Genomic DNA, 27,732 nt, shown 5'->3' with positions numbered 1-27,732 from the left:
TGTACCGACGAGAGTGGATTAGCGGGGCTATCCTCGAGTGCCTTTTGTCGAGACGGTGAAATACCGAGGTTCGTAACGCGCGCGGCATCGGCGTTGAAGTGCTGTGGGGAGTGTCGCGTTTGTATTCGAGTAACTCCTCACTGGCCCCCAACTGATACCATTAAAACATTTACCTTTAGGTTTTGAAATTAAAATTAGCATACTACCAGTTACATAGTTAGTCAGGTGGGGGTGATCAATACATTTTATAATCCCCTACCACACCTGCTAAGTTCCAGACTGTGAATGTAAACAAGGTAGACTTTTGATTGCCAGAGGTTATGTTACCCGAGTGGCAATTTGGTGGGGTCAAGGAGGGGTGGGGGCGGGTGGGGGATGGAAAGATTCATATCCTTGATAAATGACAAAAAAACCTTGTTTCACAATGCGTCTAGTATCTGGCACACACTGACTTTGAGACACATCCCTGTTGATATTTGAATACTTTCTAAGTTGATTTCTGAAGGCGTGCACAGTGTACACGATCTCTCTATTGGGGAACCCTCGTCGCATCTGGAAATAAACTTTCCTCTAGATAAAAGGCGACGGGGCTACAGGAGCTGAGCAGAGTAAAGCCGAACAGATATATACCGATCGCTGTCTGATTATGTGGTTTGTTGGCTTTGCAAATGATAAGCATTGTTATAATTAGATACAAAACCTTTAAATTCAGACTACCAGATTGGAAATAAACAACTAACAGGAATAACAGGTAAGAAGGGTTACGTATTATCTTCTCGGTGTATCTTGGAAAATGAAATATTCACAAAAAATTTTTGGCCAGATCACTACACTAGTATGGGCCAGTTGTACAGTCCCCGGCTAGCAGCCGCTTAAATCCTAATTTGCAAGCAGTGCAGTTAGCACATTGTATGAACGTGTAACGACACCTGATCGGAGAATAATCGTGGGATAACTAAATCGGTGATTCTGGCAGGGTTAGTGAAGTTAACTGGCAAATAACTTTCGACAGTGGCAGGAATAGTTACAGAATTAGTGATGACCAGATTGTCTGTTAGAACGACAAAGGAGAAGAAATGAGGACATGACACAAATGTGAAAGAATATGACGATTCCAAATTTATATAAAAATTTTGTTCTACTACTTTTCGATCTCGTGTTTGAGAAATTGGAGCGTATGAATGAAATGTGAAAGCTTTTGATATTGATACTTCCTGAATTGTATTCTGTCGTCTTATAAAAATGATCATTATTGCCAAAGCAGTCTTGTTTACTTGGTGTGTGTTACAAAATTGCTACAACATTAGAAAGGCCTATTTTGTTTTATCTGGCAGACAGTGACAAAATAGAGGTAATCAGATCGAGAAACCACACCAGTCTTGGGTGTTATTTCTGTTAAGAGCTTTTTCAGTATTAGATAACGACATTTTGATTGTTCGTGTAGCAAAACGTTTGACAAACTTTGAGGTAATAAAGTCTTCTGCAGAAAGGAAAGCACGCCATGTAAAGCTGTAACAAGATTAGAGAGTAAAAAATGCCAGGAGCTAAGGATTGAAGAAATCTGTACTGTTTTGCTTGTCTCTTGTCCTTACTGGTTTTATGTATCCTATATTTAATGTTATGTCGCCACAAAACAGCAAGTTATAAGCTAGTAGACAATAAAGAGTGCAAATTTTCTGAAGATTTCTTGCTCTCCTAATTACAAATAATCCCATCCAGTATTAATTGCAAGGGGTTTTGCTTTAACAGGGGCAGGATGTCAAACCGGACGGCTGGGAGCAAGAGAGGCACCACAGGACATTTTAATTTCCACTGTCCTGAATGTAGTTCGATGGCAGCCATTACAAAACATATACGTTCAATTCCACAGAGCGAAATTCAGTGACGAACGATAGAAGAATGCTCTGTGAACAGGCGTGGCACTGCAGATCAGCACACTTGAGACCAAATAACGTGTCTTACATTTCCTCCAACATATATGTTTTATGTATTATCTCAAACGCTTGAAAGGGGGGGGGGGGGGGTGCTGCTGTCTAGTATTGCACCGGTTCAGAAATATTGTGGACGAGGCTCATGCGCAGAGCAGTCTGACTTATAGTGCGGGGAAGTGGGTAGTCTCAATGTGACCCGTATTTACGTGTAGTGATTACTGTTTCCTCTTCGTTTAATGTTCTCACACCAAATGAAAACAAAACGGATTTCTGCGGCTGGTAGCTATCAAGTGAATTAAAATGTATTCACATAATTATGGAATGTTTTAAATATGTTATTAGCTTCAGATTTTATTTTATTTCCACCTTTTGACAGTCAAGCATTAATCACCTTGCAGAGAAATGAAGTCATTTTTGTCAGTTTGCTAAAGAAATTTGGCCTTTATTAATCTTTTCCACTGAGGCAGTCAGTGTATTTGAAACAAAGTGTTTAATTGCACACCATTGGCTAGTTTCAACTGTTCACTGCATTTCAAGTGCGCATTTTCATCTTCTAGCACGTATGGCATTATGCCATAATAAAGAACCAAACACGAGCTAATACAGTACTGGTACTGTACCGAAAACCACACTGAAAAGCTTCGTGTCAGGTCGAGACTTACGTCGTCAGGAATCTGGACATACTGAATGTGCACTGTAAGTGTGCACTTTAAATGTGCACATTTAAATGTGCACATTTTGTACGGTTCACGATATTCCGATGCTCTTGAAGTATACTCTGCTGTCTTCTTTCTTTTATGACATAATGTAAGATCTTGTAATGTTTTACACGAACCGACATACGGGCTCCCTTCGTCATCATAGCTGCGCAAGCGTGGTGGCCCCTGTTATCTGGTGCTGAAACAAACTTATTTTCTAATGGCCGTGGAAAAATGTTGTGAATGGTGGTTTGAGAAGTGTTACTTTCAAAGTAAACTTCCTTTTATGCAAGTTGAACTATGAGAAGGTACGATGAATTTCTTAAATCGCAGAGCCTTTGACTCTGATTTAAAAATCAACTCTTTGATGACAAGCCATTTAGAAGAATTTCGAGGCTAGAAGGCCAGTCATGTATGTTGTTATTAAAAATTTTACTGGGACGTTTACAGCTTATTAACCTTAGAGACCAATATTATGTTGTAGCAACACTGTGTATATTAATTTAAACGATTAACTTTTCCTATTTGTGTGTTCGCGCTGCGTAACAGTGTCGTGCCTGTTGGCTGACCACGTCACGTGTGCTACGCTCAGAGTATCTGCTGTCGCCGGCTGGCGAGATCGCAGGACGTGAGCTGTGGTGGCTTACAAAAGCGCATCGCAGTCTCGATTTCAATGTTTCGGAAAGTAATTTGTGGTGTTTGGTGGAATTCAAATTTTTACTTTCGTAATACCAAAATATGCAGTGTACATGTTGCTTCACATCAAAGATATTTCCGAAACATGTTTTTTTCCTTGACTTTCGTTTTCTAAAGTGCCGGGAAATACTACACCAGCGTATGAAACCATAATCATTGAAAGGATTGATAAGTTTTGCAGTTCCGATGGACAATATACTATCACTTAGTACGGAAAAAGTGTATTTTTAACCAGAAAATGCGGGAATTCTTTTCTTTCCTTGTCCGCATATACACCCCGATTCGAGTAGTTATTTTATAAACTCTGGGAGTAACGCAGTAAAATAAATTTACAAAAATAATTATGATAAATCTTTATACATATTAACTAGTACACAATCAGAAACTGATCACTTTCCTGAGATATCTGCTTTCCGTTAACATGTAGGTACATATCAAAGTTAATCGATCGATGACAACGTATCGAAATCATTTATGGAAAAAAATTTAATATTATTACGTTTTGTAGTCGAGTATAGTTTTTCTGTTACATGTGCAAAAACGCGGAGCTGTAGGCCTCGTAGGACTGCAGATATTGTAAAAGTCTTCAATATTTTGTGCTTGTAAACATTAGCAGCATACATAGGCTTACTGTGAAATGGCAAAAAAAATTTTAAAGATTGCAGTAAATTTCAAAGATTGTGAGTAAACACTCAATCGACCAGTGCACGACCTGCTACAGATTATACCCAACCAAAACACGTAAGAACTGTGTCTGCTGAGATGCAAACTGCTCTGGAACCGGAGGTAATATGTCTGTAATAGTTCAGCAATGTGTTAAGAATATACGAAACTGAGAATAAATTGGGTGCTGCAGTCCCAGTGGGCTTCAAATGGTAGAGGATAGCAGTAAACCCTCAGTTCTACAAAGAATTGTACTCTTACAAGTCAGACAGCTTCAGATCTGCTGTTGCTTTACAAATGAGTTAATGTGTTAAATTTTGGTCTTTAAGCGTATAAGCAGGTTTGAACCCGTGCTCAATGTTTGTCGGAAGTTGCTAAGGGCACCCATTATGAAACACTCGGTCATCACAAAGAGAGTACTCCACAGTCCATTTTAAACAAAAGCCAGGTTTTTCGCACACCTCGTGTTCGTGACGACAGATATCCAGAAGTGTGTGTTCTACACTTGTTTATAAAGAGGTAACGAGTTGAAACGTTGCACCTGCTGCTGACGTTTGGCTGCCGAAACAGCAAAGTGACAAACTTCCACCATTTTGTGGTGGGTGTCGGCAAGGAAAAGTTTGCTAAAGGTACAAAATCGTGCGTAAAGTTTGTCAGAAGTAGCTAGGTGCTCTTTCACTTCAACGTCGTCGTCGTCGTCGTCGTCGTCGTCGTCGTCTCCTCTTGGTCTCCCTCTAAGATTTTCACCCTCCACGCTGCCCTCCAATACTAAATTGGTGATCCCCTGATGCCTCAGAACATGTCCTACCAACCAGTCCCTTCTTCTTGTCAAGTTGTGCCACAAACTCCACTTCTCCCCAATCCTATTCAATACCTCCTCATTAGTTACGTGATCTACCCATCTAATCTTCAGCATTCTCCTGTAGTACCACATTTCGAAAACTTCTATTGTCTTCTTGTCCAAACTATTTATCGTCCATGTTTCACTTCCATAGATGGCTACACTACATACTAACACTTTCAGAAACGTCTTCCTGACACTTAATACTCGATGTTAACAAATTTCTCTTCCTCAGAAACGCTTTCCTTGCCATTGCCAGTCTACATTTTATATCCTCTCTACTTCGACCATCATCAGTAATTTTGTTCCCCAAATAGCAAATTAAGTGTCTCATTTCCTAATCTAATCCCTCAGCATCACCTGGCTTAATTCGACTACATTCCATTATCCTCGTTTTGCTTTTGTTGATGTTCATCTTATATTCTCCTTTCAAGACACTATCCATTCCGTTCAGCTGCTCTTCCAAGTCCTTGGCCGTCTCTGACAAAATTACAATGATATCGGTGAACCTCAAAGTTTTTATTTCTTCTCCATGGATTTTAATACCTACTTCTTTTGTTTCCTTTACTGCTTGATCAATACACAGATTGAATAGCATCGGGGAGAGGCTACAACCCTGTCTCACTCCCTTCCCAACCACTGCTTTCCTTTCGTGCCCCTCGACTCTTATAACTACCATCTGGTTTCTGTACAAATTGTAAATAGCCTTTCGCTCCCAGTATTTTACCCCTGCCTCCTTTAGAACTTGAAAGAGAGTATTCCAGTGAACATTGTCAAAAGCTTTCTCTAAGTCTACAAATGCTAGAAAAGTAGGTTTGCCTTTCCTTAATCTTTCTTCTAAGACATTCACTTAAATAGGTAACATACGCACCGTGAGTCACACTCGAGATGCACCCGCATTTCCTAACTGTAATAGCTGTTATATGCTACTCGTCTCGTGTTAAACATTTTGTGTAAAATTATATCAGACATTGATGGGTTAAGTGTCAAATGCTTCTCGTGAGTTGAGAAATAATACATTCGCCCTATTCCCTCAATCCACGGACTCGAAGACACCGCGTAAGAAATGTGCGAGTGGGGTTTCGCGTAATGAGTTTTTTGACGATTGCAGTGTTACGTGGCTTTATGCTTAATTACAGAATTACTGTTTTATCAGTCGATTTGTTTTTACCACGTAACGCCCGCTGTTTACGTCCTCATTCTTTGCTGAGCGATGTATCACTTTTCGTTCTGACGCCGCGACTCTTCCTTTCCTATATCTGTACTACTTTTTACCTATATAAATGATGAACTATTCATTTTGGCGTTTAATAACTTTTTAGTAACTGTGGAAGTATTACAGGCATCGGGTCCCACCTAATGTGTCACCCGCCTACACGTTTTACACGAACCTTTTTAAGACTCGATCGATCTGTTTACAAAGAGAAAGCAGAATATCTCTTCCTTTGACGACCTAGGAAGCTCGACGCCCGCGCGGCCCGGGCTCTTCCGCGGCTCGTGGTCGTTTGCGGCATTCGTTTTATTCCTCGCCCACTTGTCGCTAAGTTGGACTTTTGTGATGATCATGGGGCAAAGTCTTCCACATTATCTACAACGTAAATAAACTTTCTTCCCACAGTATTTCCGTAACCCCAGAAACAAACTTAAAGAACATAATAATAACTGTTCTTACAATTATTCGTATAAGTCTCGGTCGATTTAATGAGGGGCGTAAGCGTTGTGGACACCATACGATCCTCAGAGGTGGTCACCTCTGTCGGAAGTCCCGCATTATGTCGGACCTCGGATCGTGTGTGGCGAGACGTGTGTCCTGTATGAGCCCTCGCATTTCTCCCAACAGACGGCTTCTTCCTGCCGGGCGACGCGGGCTCCTGCTTCTGCGAGCAGTGCGTGCGCCGGCTGCGGCCGCCCTCCCCGCCGCCCGGCCTGACCGTCCGCCGCAAGTCCTGCGTGGCGGCGGCGCCCGCGGCAGCGTCGGCCGCGGGGACGCCGACCGGGGCATCCGACCCGGCCGTTCCCGCCGCACCGACAGTGGTGGGGACCGGCACTGTGGATGCCGGCTCCGGGACGGCGGTCGCGGACGTGGCCGCCTTGCAGTCTGCTGAGATACTGCTGCAGATAGCTGGCTGGTGCAGGTACAGTTCTCTCTCTCTCTCTCTCTCTCTCTCTCTCTCTCTCTCTCTCTCTCTCTCTCTCTTTCTCTGTAGTGGTTAATAAAAAAGAAAAAAAGAGGATAAAAGAAAAGGTTGAAAATGTGGGAAGAAATGGTGAATAAAAAGGGGTTTTTAAAATCGTTAATGACCGTGAAAAAGGGAAAGAATGAAATGCAAATCGGACATCGTATCACAGAAAAGTTATCGGACTTGGTGGTCCTTGTGGCGTTTTTGAGCAAAAGTTAAACCAATTTCCACTATAAAAATTATTGAAAAAGAACAGAGAATAACAAAATGTGATTAACAGGGGGAAATGGCGTAGATAAGAGTTCATCCTTTACCATGTTAACACATATTCTCTTGTGCGGCGTCCAGGTCTTGTTCTCCTAATATCTCCCACTTCATTTCTGTGTGAAAAGTAGTAGCTGCTCTGAAATTTTGCAGTTGCCCAGCGATCACTAATTTATACAAATCAAAACCATCTTGGTATTGAATGCAATTTATTTTACATTGCTACTTCCATCCTCTGAATTTCATACCAAGTTCCGCAGCACGTCTGCACATCAATGAGTTTTTTCTGTCTTAATCCAACCAAGACTAGGTAATAAGTAAGTTAAGCTTCCGCTCTCAAGAGACAACAGCGAGTAGAAAACAAAGAGAGTTACAATTTTTGTACCTTCATATTCTTATATATTTTCTGTGCCGTAGAGTGCTCATACAGCTGTGATGGTATAATTTATATCTGAGGGAATGTGTGTAGTGCGGCGAAATTCAAAGTTTTCTATGTTGTGCATATTTTAAAATTCAATTACCTGGATCATTACTATCAAACTTTCTTCTCTAGAACCGATGCTGAAATTGTGGGGTAGCACCTCGGGCCGTGTGTGTACCGATCTTATTATTAATTGGTAACCTACGTGACTCGTTACGAGCCACCGACAGAGTACCTGTATTAATAAAACGACGATTTCTCGGCTGCCCCGACACCCCCGAGTGCCAGTCATTAAGGTGCGTTGAACGGAATACTTTGTACAGACTTTTATCTTTTGGATTGCTGTAAACATTAGTGATCTAACAGTTGTGACGCTTAGTTATGCAGTGGGCTCTCGCACGTTGTAGTGTTACCTTTTTATTTTATCTCTTCTTCTCATTAACTATTGAAACAACATCACTTCGACATGTAATTCTAATTTTCACCAAAAGCACATTCAACACAGCAGGAAAATACACGTCTTTCGTATCAAGACAAGAGAGAGAGAGTCCTCCTTTAGTTCTTAAAAACAAAAAACTACGCAAAAGTAAAAAAAAAAGAACAAAATTATTTATAAAATCGGTCGCTGGCGCAGCGCTCTTCTGCGTGCGCAATCGTAAATTATAACTTTGCGGAAGTCAAAGTACCATTACAATGCCTCCTCTACTGACACGCTCCGCAAGCGAGCGTGGCAGTATAGAAAATTTACATAGATACATACATATATGAGAAAATAAGAAATTTACATATTACAAAAAATATTTCTGAGCACAATGCACTTTGCATATCAGTCTTTGTATACAGTCTTTTTGGTGTGTATCTTCTTTAGGAGTCGTAACATTAATGTCTTTGAATTGCAGCGTAGTATCGTTGCTTAGCACAGCGTTTGAAATTTGAATTCAGTCCACATGATTCATGTTTACAATGGAATTAATTCGAACAGTAAATGTTTCTATTATATTGCTCCAATGTCTTTAAACGTAGTATCGGGTTCTGAGTGTGTCTGTACTGCCTGGATCTCTTACGTGTGACTTGAAGAAAATCCAAAGTTTGTTCAATCTGCCAACACGAAATTGTGATCTCCAGCAGTCGAATTTTGGTGGCGTCTATCGGGGTATAAATGGTCAATGAGGGCACAGGAAACACCTCACTGCCTACGACAGGTGATGAGCTTGTCTTTTACACCAACCTGAAGACCTGCCGGCTTCCACAACACCATACACTTCAAAGCATATTGACACTACGTAAATATTTCTTGACCAGTGTTCCATCACGTTGGTTTCTTCTTTGCATTTTCAGTTCCATTTATATGAATCATGTGCTACATGCACAAGTCCTTTGCAGTTCATTAACATCTCCTTAAAATACATTTCTCGATACAATAAGTACATGAACATACAAATATTTACAATTAATCATTACATGAGATACATTGTTGTCATATAGTACATATACAGAATTAAATGAAAAATATAGTCTTTTTTTTTACGTTACATTCAAGATCATTGTGCTGACATGTGAATTACATTACATTTAGATTGAAATATACATTTTATTTGTAAGCTCAATTTTTTTTTTTTCCCCCGTTACACTTCCAACATTTGAAGATAATTGTGGCAACTCGCTAGAATATTCAACTTAAAATTCATCTTGCCTCCTGGAATAAAATTTACACATATTTCAAGCTTCAAGACAGCCCTCTGTAGGAGGATAGGTTCATGGGATGGTTGCTGACTACTTCACAAGTACCAGTAAAGTGATCCCCTACAATGGACCACACAAAATAAAATATGATAAAGAAAATTACATGTTAACTTAATATAACGTAACAGTTCCTATACCTAATACCGCTTCCGAGTGTGGTGTCCCCATCATTGCCGTTTCTGAGAGTGGCACCCCTCCATCACCGCTTCTAAGAGTGGCGCCCCTCTAAATATCTTAGGATCCTACAAGTATGTACAAGTATCTAGTTCAAGTCAATCATGTTCCTATAAAGTTTGTGTAGTTCATCTCCTTTACTTAATAAATAAATAAATCTTCTTAGATAATTGCTGCTGCGTTCCATGCTGTATATCCATTCTGTAGTTACCTTGTGGTACCTGTAAAATTCTATTCATAAATAAATATGTGTGTATGTCTCTCCATACTATCAGATAATCACGAATTATATAATGTCCAATATTTCATCAACATGTATAAATTTTTCTAAGGAAGGGATGAGAGTATGAGCCGCAACAGAGGACTGACGTTTTGTTTTCTCCTTATTCTCTTTTCTATTTAATGGTGCATCAGTTCAGTTCAGTAGATGAGCTTTAATTATGTCATTAGATGACTTCTAAATATGTTCTCTTAAATAATTCTTCCAATCTGAAGTGTCAAGCCTACATAACTCCAAAAATTTTATTACAAGTTCCCAATAGATTAGTGTTAAAGTGTTATAGATTTAAATCTTCTGGTACATTTCCAACAGTGGCTGCTGTAAATAATTCTTTCCACATAAATCTATACTTTCACCTTTAGTTATAAGAATATATAAGACACCACATAAGTTATTATCTCAGGCATACCAATCTTTCAATAAATAATATTCTTTCCATTACTTTCATTCTGTATTCCATGAGTACATGTGATATAGCGTTCAAATCTAGTTTCTCTCCTCTCAACATATTCTCAATTACTCATAACATTCTCACCTCTCCATTATTCATTCTTCACAAAATAACATATACTTATTCCTCAGCATTATATATATATATTTTCCTCTTATTCATCACCACTTACTTTTTACTTCAACAACAACAATAATAATAATACCCTTTTCTCATCTTATATTCCATTTACCTCTCTCCATATTACTATTTATCCTCTTACTAAACTAAAATTACATTCACTCATCTCATTCAGTCACTCACATCACTCATATCAACATTACTACTATCACATGCCCCCTAAAGAAAATACTTCTGTTCAGTTCTCTGCCTCTTCTAATGTGTATATGCCTCAATAGCAACTCCTCTTGTAACCAAATATCTTATTAGCTATTGGATGGTTCACATTGCTTTCTAGACTTACCTGCATTCATTAGATTGTAAGTATCTGTATAACTTAAATGTAGGCTCATCATAACTGTATATCATATTAATTATCTTCTCCTCAGAAGCTAACATTTTACTGTATGTATTTTTTCAAATGTCTGTGTGGATGTAGACCTCTAGGTTTATGTGTTAATGGATATTCTAATGAATAACAGCCAGGGTGTGGAATATTTGCAATTCGGTATGGTCCAGAGTATAAGATCTGCCATTTCCTGTTTAAATGTTTCAGTTTTGTGGGTTTAGGATGTGTTCTTAGTAAAACTAACTCATCAACTTGAAATGTTTGTGCTTTCCTGACACCTCTGTCATATTTCTGCTTTCTTTCCTTAGCTTTGTCACATAATGTTGTGTAAGCTTGTCTTACCTTTTCTTCTAAACTAACATGATTTGTTGTTGCTGTAAATTTAGGTAGAGGGTCTGTCCATTCATTTATTTCTGTTTTATTCTTAATTAATTCAGTTGGTGTGTATCCAGTAGAAATGTGAGTTAAATTGTTCACTATTTGTTCAAATGGTGCTAGGTATTCTACCCATTTTGTGTGCTTCTCTGGTGTGTGTGTTCTCATAAACTGTCCAAATTCTCAAAATGTTCTTTCTACTGGGTTACCTGCTGCGTGAAATCTTGAAATTAAAATATGTTTAACATTCTGTTCTTCAATAAATGTCTTCCATTTTAAACTGGTAAAATATGCTGCATTATCCGTGATCATAACTTCAGGTTTTCCTATTCTTACAAAATAATCTGTTAATAGACGTCTGGTAATAGCAGTGGTAGAAACTGAACGTAAAGCATATAATTTTAAATACTTTGTGAAAACATCTAACACAGCAAGGATGTATTTCATTCCTCCACGTGCTTGTGGATAGGGTCCTGCAATATCTAAAGAAATTAGCTGTAATGGCCTCTTAGGTATGATTGGGTGCAATTCATTCATGCTTGTGCGATTAGAATATTTTGCTTTCTGACATATGATGCATTTCCTAATATTACTCAATACTCTTCGCCTTAAATTTGGAAAGTAGCAATATTGTATAATCTTATCTGTACATTTGGTTACACCATAGTGTCCCCAAGTTCTGTGTGTAAATAAAATAAAATCATCAACATGAGCTTCAGGTAAGCAAACACACCAATGCTGTGATTCAGGGTTTCGTCGGTGAAATAATACTTCTTTGTGTAACGTGTAATATTTTTCAAGATGTGGGTCTGTTCCTGCACGTAATTTATTCTTTATCTGGATCCACCTGGGATCATTGTCCTGCAATATGGCTAACATCCTGCACATGTTTTTGTAGTAAGGTGCAAATGTACCGTCACACATGAGTAAAATTTTAAAATCTGTTTAAGTTTTTACCCTGTGTTAACTCTATTGTCAGTTGTTGTTGGTTTACGGTTAAATGACATTTCCCTTTTCCTAAATCTATGATTGCTTGATATTCATTCAAAAAGTCAATTCCTAATATGCAATGCATAACTAATTTGTCTACTACCAGAAAACCGTAATTGAGTGGTATATTTGAAAATGTGAAGTTAATTAGCACTTGAAATTTCACATTCTTTGATTTGTTACCGGTGGCACTTATAATGTGACAATTCTGTACTGGCAATGTTTGTATGTTCATTATTTGTTTGAGTTCATTATATAAGGACATTGAAATGACACTTGCTGCTGCTCCTGTATCTAACATTACTTCCACTTCATAACTACCAATCATAACTCGTGTTATAGCCTGAATAATCTTCTTTGTTTTACTAGTACTACTAAAATCTACATCCTGATATAATTCCTTTTCTATTTTCTTACTGTCATCATATCGGAGAAAACAAATCGTCGGTTCCGTTGCGCTCTGCTCCCTACTGACCGTAACTCGAGCGCTTAGCTCGGTCGTCGTTCGTTTTCCGGCAAATTCGGTTGTTGCTGCGGGTTGGGTTCATTGCCCAACTCAATAATATTTACATTTCTGTTGCGCGTCACCCAAGTATCAGCTGTTTGGTTGTTGACGTTACCCCGCGTCGCATTGGGAGTTCCGTTAGGTACAAATTGAGGGTTGCTGTATTGCATGTGTCGTGGCGGTTGTCCATTGTGATTTCCCCATACATTATTTCGCCCATGACTGTAACTGGTGTTGTCATTACTGTTATTCCTGCAATACATGTTTGGATGTTGTTGGATGTTGTTTCTCTGAAAATATCCTGGATGGTACCTGTTATCCTCTCTTTGATCTCTATAATTTCGGTTCCTTCTTCTGTTGTTGTTATTTTGAATATAACTGTTATTGTTCTGATTGTAATTATTGTTCGGATAACCATTATAGTAATAATTACTGTTTCCTTGCCAATGCTGCGAGTTGTTTCTCCTAATATTGAATGGATTTGTCCCAGTGTAGTGTGAATTGTTTCTTTGAGTGTTTTGTTGTGGTGTCGGAGGCGGATTCCAATAGCCTCTGTCATTTCTGTTGTGCGTACGCGAATTGCTTGGATGGATCGGATACAATTGATTGAAATTCCTGATCTCATCTCTGTAAACAACATCTATCTCATCAACATAACTGAAAAAATTCTTTATGTTGTCCTCGGACACTCCTATTAATTTATCACGGTAAGGAAATGGTAAGTGGCTTTTAAGTGTTCTAATTACATCTGGTAAATCTGCTGGTTTTGTCCAATATAATGTTTTGTCTAGATAGCGTTCAAAGTATTGACGTAAAGTCTCTTTCTTCGGGTTGTAAATTTCTGGATTGTATACTTCTCGTTTTAAACTTTGCTGTTCTGTGATCGACCAGAATTCCTCAAGAAATGCTTGTTCAAACTGTTCAAATGTTAAACATCGTCTTTTAATTGCTGCTCCCCACTTAGCTGCTCTTCCACGTAACAAATTTGTAACATATCGAATTTTGTCGGCTTCTAACCAATGTCTCGGGAAAATACCATCAAAAGAGCGGATAAAAACAATCGGATGCACTTTGTCTTTCTCATCACACGAAAATGTCTGAAAGTATCCATGTCGTACTAATGTTTCATCAGCTACTCCCGATGGTATTATGGGTCCTGCATTTTGTGTCGAACTGTGCATAGTATGTGGTGATGTCTGATAGTAATTTTGATTCTGTGGTAGCATTGAAAATGGTTCATTGAGATTTGTATTACTCATTGGTAATTCTATTTTCGGCTGTGTGCTGGGTCTAGCATTATTATGAGTCTCATTTATGTTTTGGTTGTCTGTTATGGGTTTTGGTATCACTGACGAACTTGGTATTACATTCTCTTTAAGTTTACGTACCTCTTTCTGAATATTATCTGTTTCTCCCTTTACTTGTTCCTTTGTCTTATCTAAAATGATCTGTGTCATTGTCTCAAACTTCTCATCTAAATAATCATCACATAATTTGCATTCATGTACAAGTTTTTCTGCTAGAGTTGTGTTATTCTTTAAAGATGCTACATCTGCTCTGTCTTCAAGCTTTTCTAACTTTTCCTGTAAGGATTTCTGCTCCAATGTTACATCATTTAATCGGTCTGAAAGGTCTGTAATCGTCAGGTCTAAGTGTTCTTGGTTTGTTTTTACGGAATTGTGTGACTGTCGTAATTCGTCAACTTGGGTACTGGTTTTCTGTTGTTCAAAAACTACTGTTAACAATTTCTCATTACATCTTTGTAAGTCAGTTTTTGTCTCGTCACTGAATTCCACAAATACCTTTTCTTGTCTCGTAACCTTGTCTGATAAGTCAGTAAATTTCCTTCCAAGACTACTGGTGGTTTCTGTCAAGTCGGCAATTTGTCTCGATTGTTTTTCAAAATTTTGTTTCATGTCCCGTGTCAGTTCATCGAATTTAGTGTCAAATTTCCCAATGTCACGTTCTAAATTGTCATTTTTCTCGTCTAAAGCGTCAAATCTTTTGTCTAAAGTGTCAAATTTTCTGTTTTGGTCACCAAGTAACTTCAGAATCTGGTTGAGCATGTCAGAGTCCTGTGTTTTAGTTTCGTCATTTTTTCGTGTCTGATTGATGTCTGGTTCTGACGTTGACGTTGTCAATGTCACGTTTTGTCGCGTAGTACTCACTCTCCATTCGCCTGTATATCTGTTTAAATATAGGGGTTGTTGTCTTAATCGATCCGGTAAAATTATGTCTTGAACATCCTCCCTATTAAGTTCAATATTCATTTGACTGTCGGACATGTTTTGCAATGAGTCACTTTCACTAAGCTCGTCCGCGGAAACAATTTCTACGCGTTTAGCGTCCATCTTGCGATTTTCATAATTAATTGCAAATAAAATTTTCCAATGGTAAAAAAATTTTTTTTAAATACGATATGTTGAAATCTGAAATTTCTCTTATGGAAATGGATATTTCTATATGATTTCTAATTAGAAATTGAATTATAAAATTGGCACTGAAATTTCCCTCTCACAAATAAATGACTGTGAATATGCTCTTCACTTATCATTTGCAATAATAGTAGTAAATCAATTTTAACTACAAATTGAAAAAATAATTTCGAAATAAATGGATCGGAATAAAGGAAGTACAGATGGCTGCTTGAAACTGGAAAAAATGTAAATTGCTATACTCACCATTTTTTTTTTTTCAGTCTTATGTTGCAAATGTAGCGTCAAATATATAGTTTTCAATCCCAAATTTTTCTTTCGCGTCCGTGCAAATTATTTTATGGAACGTTATCCTTTTTCCCCCCCTTCTTTTTTTTTTTTTTTTTTTTTTTTTTTTTTTTTTTTTTTTTTTTTTTTTACCAAATTAATTTCCTCAACATGAAAATGAAAATTAACACAAATTAATAACAGGGAAAACAATATTGTTGTAAATTTCATGCACGTAACATTACAATTGAAATGAATGAGACTTAGTCCAAATTCATTTTCTGATAGCCAAAATTTATAATAACTGCACTTGTATCAGATCCAAACTGCACTTGTATCAGATCCAAACTGCACTTGTATCAAATCCAAACTGCACTTGTATCAAATCCTAACTGCACTTGTATCAAATCCGAAGATTGCACGTCCTGTCACCAGGACGCCAATTGTAGTGTTACCTTTTTATTTTATCTCTTCTTCTCATTAACTATTGAAACAACATCACTTTGACATGTAATTTTAATTTTCACCAAAAGCACATTCAACACAGCGGGAAAATACACGTCTTTCGTATCAAGACAAGAGAGAGAGAGTCCTCCTTTAGTTCTTAAAAACAAAAAACTACGCAAAAGTAAAAAAAAAAAGAGAACAAAATTATTTATAAAATCGGTCGCTGGCGCAGCGCTCTTCTGCGTGCGCGATCGTAAATTATAACTTTGCGGAAGTCAAAGTACCATTACAACGTTTTATGTGTGTGTGGAAATGAGTTTGATTAATAGTTGAAAATGTACATTTAAATGCACAACCGAATACGAGACATCGTCACAAAAGTTTGGAAGCTGATTTAAAAGCTAGTTTTCTTCTAACCACTGCTTTGTATTACAACAGTATTCATTAACTGTGTGTTTCTTGCTACAAATATACCTAAGTACCACATTTTGAGACAAGTATCTCTGAAATGTGTATGCATAAATCGGTGTTACTTTCGCATCAAAATTTATACCGACTGATCGCCACGAGTCACTCGAGCCCACAAGTTGTCAGTACTTGAAGACGAGCAGTAAAGTTGTCCCACCTCTCGCACCGTCTAACTGTGTACGGCAGCGCTACTTACCTCGTGGTCTCGAGGTAAGTGGCCAGCTTTACTTAGCGCGTAACCGAATTAACCGACGTGAATTAAAATGAGGCACCTCGTAAAACTTTAGTGTGTCTGTAAATATTTTTGCTTGTAACTGAGCAGGGAAACTACAATCTTAAGAGGCCCTTAACATTTGTCGGTATTTGTGATTTCACTGTTAGATGGTAGGTGCATATTATTTGCATTGCCCAGCACAGTTGCCCGGTTTAGCCTCTTAAGACTATTTTTTATGGGGCTGTATAAAACAACTAGTTTGCAGGGATTTTTCCCAGGACCATTGTTCAGCTGAAGGACAACACTTGTCGAGCTGTCGGCAACACGCACGTCAATATGCCGGAAAGAGTTGAAGGAAACTTCAGAGTTCAATTAACGCAGTGTATTGAAAATAATTGATGCCATTTGGGTGATGATATCTTTGAAACTGTGTAAAAGTAAAATTTAAGTGTTGTACTTTGTGTTGTTCAAAGTATTAAGTGTATATAATACATCTGCATACTTTTTTAATCGAATTTGTAAATAAGCAAGTTGCTCTGTCCCACGCTTTATATACATACAAAGACCAAACAGTATTTAGAGAAAAAATATCAAATCTTCGTGCAACCTTCGCCGTGTTTCGTGAAAATACGACCTCCGTCATGTGTCTCGAAAATAGAGCACACAATAAAAACGACATTAAGAAGACAGAAAATCTACTTGTGTAATGTGATTGATCACGGACAGAGTACAAAGGTTATATACCGGTCTACTATGTCCCAATCCTGACATATGCATCCAAAACCTTGGTTATGAAAGGAAGAGAGAAAAGCAAAGTAGAAGCTATGGAGATGAGATGAAATTCTTTAGGAACAGTACTGGAGTGACAAAGATAGACGGGTTAAGAAATGAGAGGATCAGAGAGTTAATGAAGGTGGAAGCATTACAGGAGGAGATAAAGAAATCGAGGCTGAGATGGTATGGACACGTTAAGTGAATTGAGGAGAAGAGGATACCCGGGAGAATACACAAGATGAGACTGGAACGAAAGAAATCGAGAGGAAGATGGAGAGACAGATGGCTGAAAGGAGTGGAGGAATGCGTCCAGAAGAAAGGAGAAGACTGCACCGAGGTGAAGGCAGAGAGATGGTGGCAAGACGGAAGACGATGGAGAAGCTTGCGTTCCAAACAAACCCGGTCAGAGGCTGGAAACTGTCCAAGATGATGATGATGATGATGATGATGATGATGATGAAACAGTGTAATGAAAGTATAGCCGCCATGTTAGCAGATGGTGTCACCATTCCATTTTTATACGTGTGCCGTCTTTACTGTGCTCTACACATTAAAACTCTACACTCTACACTCGGCACTGTGATCCGATTGTCAGTGTGGCCAAACTGGTCACGATGTGGTGAGTGGGCAGTTTACACGCCGGCGTGTCTGGCGCCCCTGTCTCACGTAGTTGACAGTGACCAGATAGTTGCACCTTAAATTGGGCTTCAGTTGACGGTTTGGTCACTTGACTGAAATATTGAGAAAAATTCTATTTGATCACTATTTCAACTCAGTTATTCCTTCACATTTCGTTTATTGATTCGTCAATTTATTTGCTTTCTGGCAGAACAGAGTAATGTATTTCCAGTCTCGTTTATGTTATTCATTTCTTCGGCTCATTTCGCGAGGAAATACGGTGCGTATTTTAATGACTTGAGTTAAGGTTACCAGTTTTGTTCACAGATTTGTTTTACTTCCCCACAGACCAGTTCAGGTTCGAGCACATGCACGACGATCTCCTGCAGGCCAGAGAAACCCATACTGCCATTTATAGGACATTCGTGCTCCGTAAAGTAAGCTACCCGTCAGTCCTCACAGAGACCACTGCGCAAAAAGAGCAGCCGGCGCACTGTCGGAAGAGCAAGCGTTTCCGATTTCCTGCAGACGCAGTTTTGCTGCGGCACAGGTAACGGGCTCGTCACAGTGTGCAACTGAAATGGTGCGGCAGTCAGAGTGTGCGGTACAGTGAGTTTCTTGTGGGTGAAACTTCTAAACGGCGCACGGGTTCACCGCGAAACGCTGGCAGTGTGTGGACGAAATGCAGTGTCGCGTCCGGCCGTAGTGAACCGACGTTGACAATTTGCCGACGCCACACACACGCGCTCGTGCAGTGCCGGTCGCGAAATCCAGACTTTGGACTGTGTAATTTCCACCTTTTTGGCAAGCTAAGAGAATGTCGAGGGGCAAACGGGTGTTCTGACAGTAAGGGTATTCGTACAGTGGTCCTGGAATGGCTCGCTGACACAGGAGGGGATTTCTAATGTCAGAGAATTCAACAGTTGGTAGAACAGAATGAGATTTTCACTCTGCAGCGGAGTGTGCACTGATATGAAACTTCCTGGCTGATTAAAACTGTGTGCCGGACCGAGACTCGAACTCGGGACCTTTGCCTTTCGCGGGCAAGTGCTCTACCGACTGAGCTATCCGAGCACGACTCACGCCCCGTCCTCACAGCTTTACTTCTGGCAGTACCTCGTCTCCTACCTTCCAAGTTTCCCGAGTTTGAGTCTCGGTCCGGCACACAGTTTTAATCTGCCAGGAAGTTTCGTATCAGCGCACACTCCGCTGCAGAGTGAAAATCTCATTCTGGAAACATTCCCCAGGCTGTGGCTAAGCCATGTCTCCGCAATATCCTTTCTTTCAGGAGTACTAGTTCTCAAGGTTCACAGGAGAGCTTCCGTAAAGTTTGGAAAGTAGGAGACGAGGTACTGGCAGAAGTAAAGCTGTGAGGACGGGGCGTGAGTCGTGCTCGGGTATCTCAGTTGGTGGAGCACTTGCCCGCGAAAGGCAAAGGTCCCGAGTTCGAGTCTCTGTCTGGCACACAGCTTTAATCTGCCAGGAAGTTTCAGTTGGTAGAACGTTCAGATGTCGTTTACAGAGATGTGATGTCTGTGTTCAAAATTAATATTGTGTTCTTGTGTCACTTTGAGGTGCAGTGCAGCATTCAATAAAAGTTACTCGGCCCGGCGTTAATGTGTAACGTACTTCTCGAAGTTGTCTCGTGTATGTTTAGTACCTGCTACTTCATCCCTGTTTGTACGAATCCCACACACTTGGGCACTGTTCTCAGGTGGATTGAAAGAGTGTATTGTAGGCAGTCTCCTTTCTAGATCTGCAGTATTTTCCAAGAATCCTGCCAGCCTTTCCAACAGAGTGTAACTGGCAAATTGTGTAGCTGGACTGAGCCCATATGAACCTTCCGAATGATGTCTCACCCTGATGCTATTTGTGATAACTTGTACATTAATTATATCTTTTTTTTTTTTTTTTTTACAGTTGTTTTTCTCAGAGTTTCTCGAAGTAATGGACTTGCTGTGGAGTACCACAAAATTGTGGTGTGTGACTTCTTCACCATCTGCAGAGGGTCCGGGGCTGTAAGAGAGCTCCAAACCCCTTAAATAACTCCTGTATATTTCGTGATATGGGCGAAATACCCTCAGACTTCGAGAAGAATATAATAATTCCAATTACGAAGAAAGCAGGTGATGACAGGTGTGAAAATTATAAAACTATCAGTTTAATAAGTCACAGTTGCAAAATACTAACATGGATTCTTTACATAAAAATGGAAAAACTGGTAGAAGTGGACCTTGGGGAAGATCAATTCGGATTCCGTAGAAATTTTGGAACGTGCGAGGCAATACTGACCTAAGACTTATCTTAGAAGATAGATTAAGGAAAGGCAAACCTACGTTTCTAGCATTTATAGACTTAGATAAAGCTTTTGACAATTTTGACTGGAATACTCTCTTCAAAAGGGAGGAGTAAAATACATGGAGAGAAGGACTACTTGCAATTTGTACAGAAACCATACGGCAGTTACAAGAGTAAGAGGGGTACGAAAGGGAAGCAGTGGTTGAGAAGGGAGTGAGACACAAAAGAAAATTTGGAGTAGCAATTAAAATCCATGGAGAAGAAATAAAAGTTTGAGGTTCGCCGATGACATTGTAATTCTGTCAGAGACAGCAAAGGACTTGGAAGAGCAGTTGAACGGAATGGACAGTGTCTTGAAAGGAGGATATAAGATGAACATCAACAAAAGCAAAACGAGGATAATGGAATGTAGTCGAATTAAGTCGGGTGATGTTGAGGGAATTAGATTAGGAAATGAGACACTTAAAGTAGTGAAGTAGTTTTGCTATTTGGGGAGCAAAATAACTGATGATGGTCGAAGTAGAGAGGATATAAAATGTAGACCGACAATCGCAAGGAAAGAGTTTCTGAAGAAGAGAAATTTCTTAACATCGAGTATAGATTTAAGTGTCAGGAAGTCGTTTCTGAAAGTATTTGTATGGAGTGTAGCCATGTATGGAAGTGAAACGTGGACGATAAATAGTTTAGACAAGAAGAGAATAGAAGCTTTTGAAATGTGGTGCTACAGAAGAATGCTGAAGGTTAGATGGGTAGATCACATAACTAATGAGGAGGTATTGAATAGAATTGGGGAGAAGAGGAGTTTGTGGCACAACTTGACAAGAAGGGATTGGTTGGTAGGACATGTGTTGAGGCATCAAGGGATCACCAATTTAGTATTGGAGGGCAGCGTGGAGGGTAAAAATCGTAGAGGGAGACCAAGAAATGAATACACTAAGCAGATTCAGAAGGATGTAGGTTGGAGTAGGTACTGGGAGGTGAAGGAGCTTGCACACGATAGAGTACTGTGGAGAGCTGCATCAAACCAGTCTCAGGACTGAAGACCACAACAACAACATATTTGAGAACCATTGTGTAAGAACATTTTACAGTTGCGGGTGGACAGATCTCTTTTCAACTCGTAACTCACATAAATTGTTAGATACAATCGTCTCTGTAGGCAGGACGGGAGTTTTGTTAAGCTCTGTTCGACTGCTCCCACACGTCGTCACTGTCGGCACTGCCTCTCGCTCCGTGCCTCCCGGGACTTTGCAGAGCTGGGGTGCCGAGTCGGAGTGACTCGACCACCGCGGGCAGAGATCCTCGACAACTGCCATGCCTCGACGACTCTCTGTGCTCGTGCTTCTCTCGCCGCAACTGCACGTACGCGAGAGTGCAGAGTGCGCTGTGGGAAGTTCTCGTCTCGATGTTTTTACACGCACATTTTTCGTCTGTCTGAGAGGAAGGAGTGAAAAGTTTTGTTCTGAATGGACGGTATGTCGTACCAGAGTGACCTTCCATTTCACATCCTGACACATTTTTACACCCAGGAGTTTGTGTGAGCTGTCCGATTCAAATTGTGACTTGTCCGTATAATATTGAAGTGCACAGTTTTGCAGTTCCAAACATTTAAAGCGAGTTGCCTATATTTGTAAAATTTTCAAGTCTTATGAAAATCTCACTTGATACTAATTGTCATGATTCCAGGGGAAGAGAGACCCTTTGCCGAGACATCGACCTTACTCGGCACGTAGGCGACGGTGAATTAATAATATAAGAATAATTTGACACGATTGTTAGATTGGCTGGGTGACCTGTACACTAACGAGGAGAGGTACCCAGTAGTGGGATCGACTTGCTGAAACCGTCTGTACAGTTATGTAGTTAAGGTCCTAGGCACTCAGCCTGGTGGGCACTCATTTGAGAGTAATCAGAAGTCACATCATTTTAATCACCGTATAAACTTTCCAATCACACTCTTTTCTTTTCTTAACATTGTTTTTCCACTTGTAATCTTTGTCCATGTGAATTTAATTCTTATTATTTATCTCTAATAATATGTAAACATTTGAAAATGCTGATCTATTGGTTAAAAACAAATAGAAAATAATCTATTTATAGTGACTTTGCACTGTAATCAAAAATGAATTTTTGTTGGAATATGTACTCTTTCTCTCTCCCTTATTTATATCAAACAAACATTTAAAATGTGAATTCTTATTGCACTGTGGACAAAATAATGCAGGTGAAGATGTAAACAAGAGAAGAGTCTGTAAGCAAAAAAGAAATTCAGACAAAATGAGGAATAGAAATAATGTGTGCAGTAACACGGACTAAAATAAGATGACAAGACAAAAATAGAGGACGATAAAATGGAGGAAATTAAATGAAAGTTACAGCATAAAAATAATTAAAATCACCGGAAAAAAGATTCCGAGCGGAGAAAGAATCGTTAGAAGAAAAGAGAGCAAATGGAGAACTTAATACAGGGATTGAAATGATCCTACAGAGGAAGAGAAATATCAAAATGACTTTGGCCGAAATGTAATTTTATAACAATTTTAAAAATTTCATAGCATCTGACAAGATTGAAAGCAGGAATATTTTGCACGTGAAGACTGTACCTGAACCACTGGACTACATAACCAGTCTCTGTAACATTCTTTATTTAAACTGGTAGAACATCACTCAAAATCGAATTTTTTTTTTTCCTATTACTCACGCACACGAGTGTCCGCAGGGTGGGATACCCGGGACGTCGACCTACGTCACCGTTCGGACAGTTTCAAAAAGTCGATCCGACCACCGGAGCCACTCCTGGTAAGTGCCGGAGTCTCGACAACAGCCACACGGCCCGGCCCTCACACCGCACCCTCCTGCCGACAGGTTCCCCCTGAAGAGGCGGCCGAAGCCGTCTCCCCAGGAGGGCGGCGACAGCGCGGGCGCGCTGCCGCAGCCGTGCGCGGGTTGGCACGTCGCCTTCTGGGGCGCACGCCTCGGCGACGTGCGGCAGGTGCTGGACCGCGGCGAGCTGTTGCTGCCAGGTGAGACTCGCCGGCTGAGGAAAATAGTCAGATGTGTGCATTCACCGGGGCCGTCCAGTGAGTAAAGAATGTTTCACAATACAGAGGTACTCTTTAATAATAATAATAATAATAATAATAATAATACCCGTGGAGGCCTGGGAAAAGAATAGGCCTCTGGTATGTTCTGCCAGTCGTAAAAGGCGACGAAAAGAACAAACCACTAATAGGGCTAACCCCCGTTTTAGTGTGATTAGTTGGTTCAGGACAGAACTAAAGAAGCCTTGGACAAGCGCCGTCATGGTCAGGGATGACGCTTGAACCCTGTGCCCGCCCACAGTGGTAACGACACTGCTAGCCAACTGGAAAATAATTTAAATCCAAATAGAGGTGTTTTGCAGGATATGCTTCCTGCAACCACTCTAGAAGGAAAACAAAGACAGAGGATGAGGGGGTCAGATGAAGTTAACCGATACCTCGTGTTCTGTTATTACCAAGCAACAAACTTACGAACAAACACAACTGGATACAGATCACAAGTATACACAACATTTATTACCAGATACCCAGAATTAAAATTTTTAACAGAACAACGACTAGCTGATCAGATCCCTGTAATAATAAAAAATAACAGGATACCTCAGTCAGAATTAGAAAACATCAAACAACAAGTACAACAAATATTGGAACAAAATAATGTGCAATCAGAAGAAGAAGAAAATACAGTAATGGACTCAAACATCCCAGAGCAAACAAACAAAGAACAACACGCATCAATTAAACAATCAGAGGAAAACGAAATCTGAAGACAGCCACAAGAACAAGCACAAATAGAACACGAAGTGACACACATGTTAGATATAGAAGAAAAATTTCAGCTGACAAATATAGAATACAAAGACACATATACAGACATTAGACCATTCTTGCATAGACTGCCAAATAACCCACAAGTCGAAACAACAATAACAACTATCAGCACAATCATACACAACGAAATAAATGAAAATACAACTATGGAAGAGTTACAACTACTGATTTATACAGGAGCACTCACTACACTAAATATACACACTAGGCAGAGATCAGAACCAACCAAGACACAGAAGAAACCCACAAAACCAGCATGGCAACACAGGCTACAGATCAGAATAGAAAAACTGAGAAAAGACATCGGACAGCTAACACAATTTATAAGAAATGAAATATCTGACAAAAAACGAAAAAGGTTAGGTAAAATCTCACAACAAGGACCGATAGAGCAGTTAAATGAAAAGAATCAGAAATTACAAGCATTGGCCAAACGACTTAGAAGATACAAAAAAAGTGAAAACAGAAGGAAACGAAACCAAACATTCAACACAAACCAAAAGAAATTTTACCAGACAATAGATAACACACACATTAAAGCCCCCTGCGGGTCCGGGGATTAGAATAGGCCCGAGGTATTCCTGCCTGTCGTAAGAGGCGACTAAAAGGAGTCCATCCCCCTCACGGGGGTAGTTAGCGCCTGCGTCCCGAGACGGACGGTTCCATGACCTATAATCGTGGTCTTTTTGGTTTTTCACTTCTCGTCTCTTCCTTCCTTTTGTTGGTTCCTTTCTTTGCTCTTCTCCACCTCACTGTCTTCCTTACTCTTTCCCTTGATTTCTCCTTGCCTTCTCATTGCCTTTTTCTCCTTGCCTTCTCATTGCCTTTTACTCCTTGCCTTCTGATTGCCTTTTTCTCCTTGCCTTCTCATTGCCTTCTTCTCCTTGCCTTCTCATTGCCTCCTTCTCCTTGCCTTCTCTGGTCTCCGCCTTGGCGTTTGAGACAGTCTGTCCTCTTTCTCCCTCTCTCTCTTCTTTTTCCTCTTCTTCCTTCCTCCCTGTGCGTGCCTGAAGGCCGACCCACGCGTTCGCACGCGTAGCCGGTGACGGGGTAACGCGTAAGTCCCCGCCCTGGGTAGACATGTAAGGCACGCGCGTACCCCCTGGTAAAGGCCAGGCCCGGGGAGGGGTGATTGCCTGAGCTGATACCTTCTGACCATGCCGATTGGTCCCTCCGTCTGTTTCTCGGGAGGTGTGACCTGAGGTGTAAACATTCACCTAAGGCGGGAGTGCCCTCTGAGAGGGTCCCCACAAGGAAGGAGCGCGCCATCGGAGACGCTGGCAATCATGGGGGATTCCTCCGCAATGGATTCCACTCCATCTCTCTCGACTTCTGCCCAAAAACGGAAACGTGACCAGCCACCAGTGACAAAAGTACTACCACCTGCCCCACAGTTCCTCGTTGTTTCTCGATCTGAGGACGGAAAGGATTTTTCCTCTGTCAACCCTTTCGTTATTCAGAAGGGCGTAGATGCCATAGCCGGATCTGTCAAATCTTGTACCAGGTTGCGTAACGGCACCTTATTACTAGAAACTGAGAGTGCCTTTCAGGCACAAAAACTGGTTCGGGCCACCCTCCTGTACACGTTCCCTGTCCGGGTGGAGGCCTACCGAACTTTGAATTCGTCTCGTGGTGTAGTCTATACTAGCTCCCTTGACGGATTGACTGACGAGGAGCTTCAATCTTTCCTCGCTGAGCAGGGCGTGACGGCTGTCCATCGGGTCATGAAAAAGGTCAACAATGACCTTGTACCGACCCGGACACTTTTCTTGACCTTCGATAGTGTTAAGCTGCCATCGCGCATCAAGGCGGGCTACGAGGTTATTTCTGTTCGCCCCTATGTCCCGACACCTACGCGCTGCTACCAGCGTCAGCGTTTCAATCACACTCGACAGTCTTGTTCCAATGCGGCTAAATGTGTCACCTGTGGCAGGGATGCCCATGAGGGTGACTGTCCACCTCCGTCTCCTCGTTGTGTGAACTGTCAGGGTGACCATGCCGCATCCTCCCGCGACTGTCCTGTCTATAAGGAAGAACGCTGTATCCAAGAAATTCGGGTCAAAGAGAAAGTGTCCACCTCGGCTGCTCGCAAGCTATTGGCTAGTAGGAAGCCCACGCTGCTCCCAGCGGGGAAATACAGTACTGTCCTCGCCTCTCCTCGGACTACCCGGGAGGTAGCAACCCAGACATGCGATCTGACCTTTAGCACCACGGTCGTCCGTTCGGCCAGTGCTAAGATCGCGCGGTCGACGTCTCCTCTTCCTCCCATCACCCCACAGACACCAGCCCCTTCCTCAGCTTCTGCTAAGTCGAAGACCCCGAAGTCAGATGCACGGGCCTTCAAGAAGGAACCATCCCGTGCAGACTTCCTCCGTCCCTCGACCTCCCAGCCTTCGACCGGTACTTCCACCAAACGTCCTTCCAAAAAGGCGCATAGGAAGCACAGTTCTCCTTCTCCGCCACGGCGCATTTCTTCTCCTGCGCCACCCAGCGGTTGCCGCCCCAGGCCGTCATTCGTTTCGCCTGGCCGCACCGCTGGTAGCCGTACATCTGGCCGTTCACCGGCAGAGGAAGCTCCCCCTCCCGGCCATCCTCCCAAGATGGCCGATGACCCTATAGACCCCATGGACGATGACTGTCCGCCTACTGATAGCGGCGGCAGTGCTCGCTCGAAGCCAGGCCCTAAGCGGCCTTCGAGGTGACCCCTTCTCTCATCTTCCTTTTCTTACGATGGCACTTATTAACTGGAATATTCGCAGCATTCGCTCCAACCGAGAGGACTTGAAGTTGCTGCTCCGCTTGCATCGTCCGCTCGTCGTAGCCCTCCAGGAAACGAAGCTACGCCCATGCGATCAAATTGCCTTGGCACACTACACCTCTGTGCGTTTTGACCTACCCCCTGTGGTAGGTATCCCAGCTCATGGAGGGGTTATGTTGCTGGTCCGGGATGATATTTACTACGATCCCATCACGTTGCACACCGGCCTGCAGGCAGTTGCCATCCGCATTACTCTCCCCACTTTTACGTTTTCCTTTTGTACTGTTTACACTCCATCGTCATCTGCCGTTACCAGGGCAGACATGATGCAACTTATTGCTCAGCTACCTGCACCATTTTTGTTAACTGGAGACTTCAATGCCCACCATCCCCTTTGGGGCTCTCCAGCATCCTGCCCGAGGGGCTCCTTGTTAGCAGACCTTTTCAACCAGCTCAATCTTGTCTGCCTCAATACTGGCGCCCCTACTTCTCTTTCGGACACATCTCACACCTATTCCCATTTAGACCTCTCTATATGTACTCCCCAACTTGCACGCCGGTTTGAGTGGTATGCACTTGCTGATACATATTCGAGCGACCACTTCCCGTGTGTTATCCATCTCCTGCAGCATACTCCCTCTCCGTGCTCCTCTAGTTGGACCATCTCCAAGGCAGACTGGGGGCTCTTCTCTTCCTGGGCGACCTTTCAGGATCAAACCTTCACAAGCTGCGATCGTCAGGTCGCACACCTCACGGAAGTCATTCTTGCTGCTGCTGAATATTCCATCCCTCACCCTACTTCTTCTCCACGTCGCGTACCAGTCCCCTGGTGGACCGCAGCATGTAGAGACGCTTTACGTG

The 27,732-nt window shown here is 41.3% G+C and overlaps 1 protein-coding gene and 1 non-coding gene across 2 annotated transcripts in view; one reads left to right on the top strand and one right to left on the bottom strand.

The window, feature by feature from the left end:
- LOC126108819 (neuralized-like protein 4) overlaps positions 1-27,732 on the top strand; it is a 339,970-nt gene that overhangs the window by 297,948 nt on the left and 14,290 nt on the right. Inside the window, exons 31-32 of the mRNA XM_049914183.1 lie at positions 6,670-6,964; positions 23,107-23,264. Coding sequence (XP_049770140.1) covers positions 6,670-6,964; positions 23,107-23,264 — 453 coding nt within the window. The remainder of the gene's footprint in view (positions 1-6,669; positions 6,965-23,106; positions 23,265-27,732) is intronic.
- Trnas-cga (transfer RNA serine (anticodon CGA)) lies at positions 18,944-19,018 on the bottom strand. Its single transcript has one exon. It is a non-coding gene; the product is annotated as a tRNA-Ser (tRNA).

The sequence above is a fragment of the Schistocerca cancellata genome, chromosome 11 (genome assembly GCF_023864275.1).
Source record: "Schistocerca cancellata isolate TAMUIC-IGC-003103 chromosome 11, iqSchCanc2.1, whole genome shotgun sequence".
Classification (NCBI taxonomy): Eukaryota; Metazoa; Arthropoda; class Insecta; order Orthoptera; family Acrididae; genus Schistocerca; species Schistocerca cancellata.
This window is presented reverse-complemented; position numbering and strand designations above follow the sequence as displayed.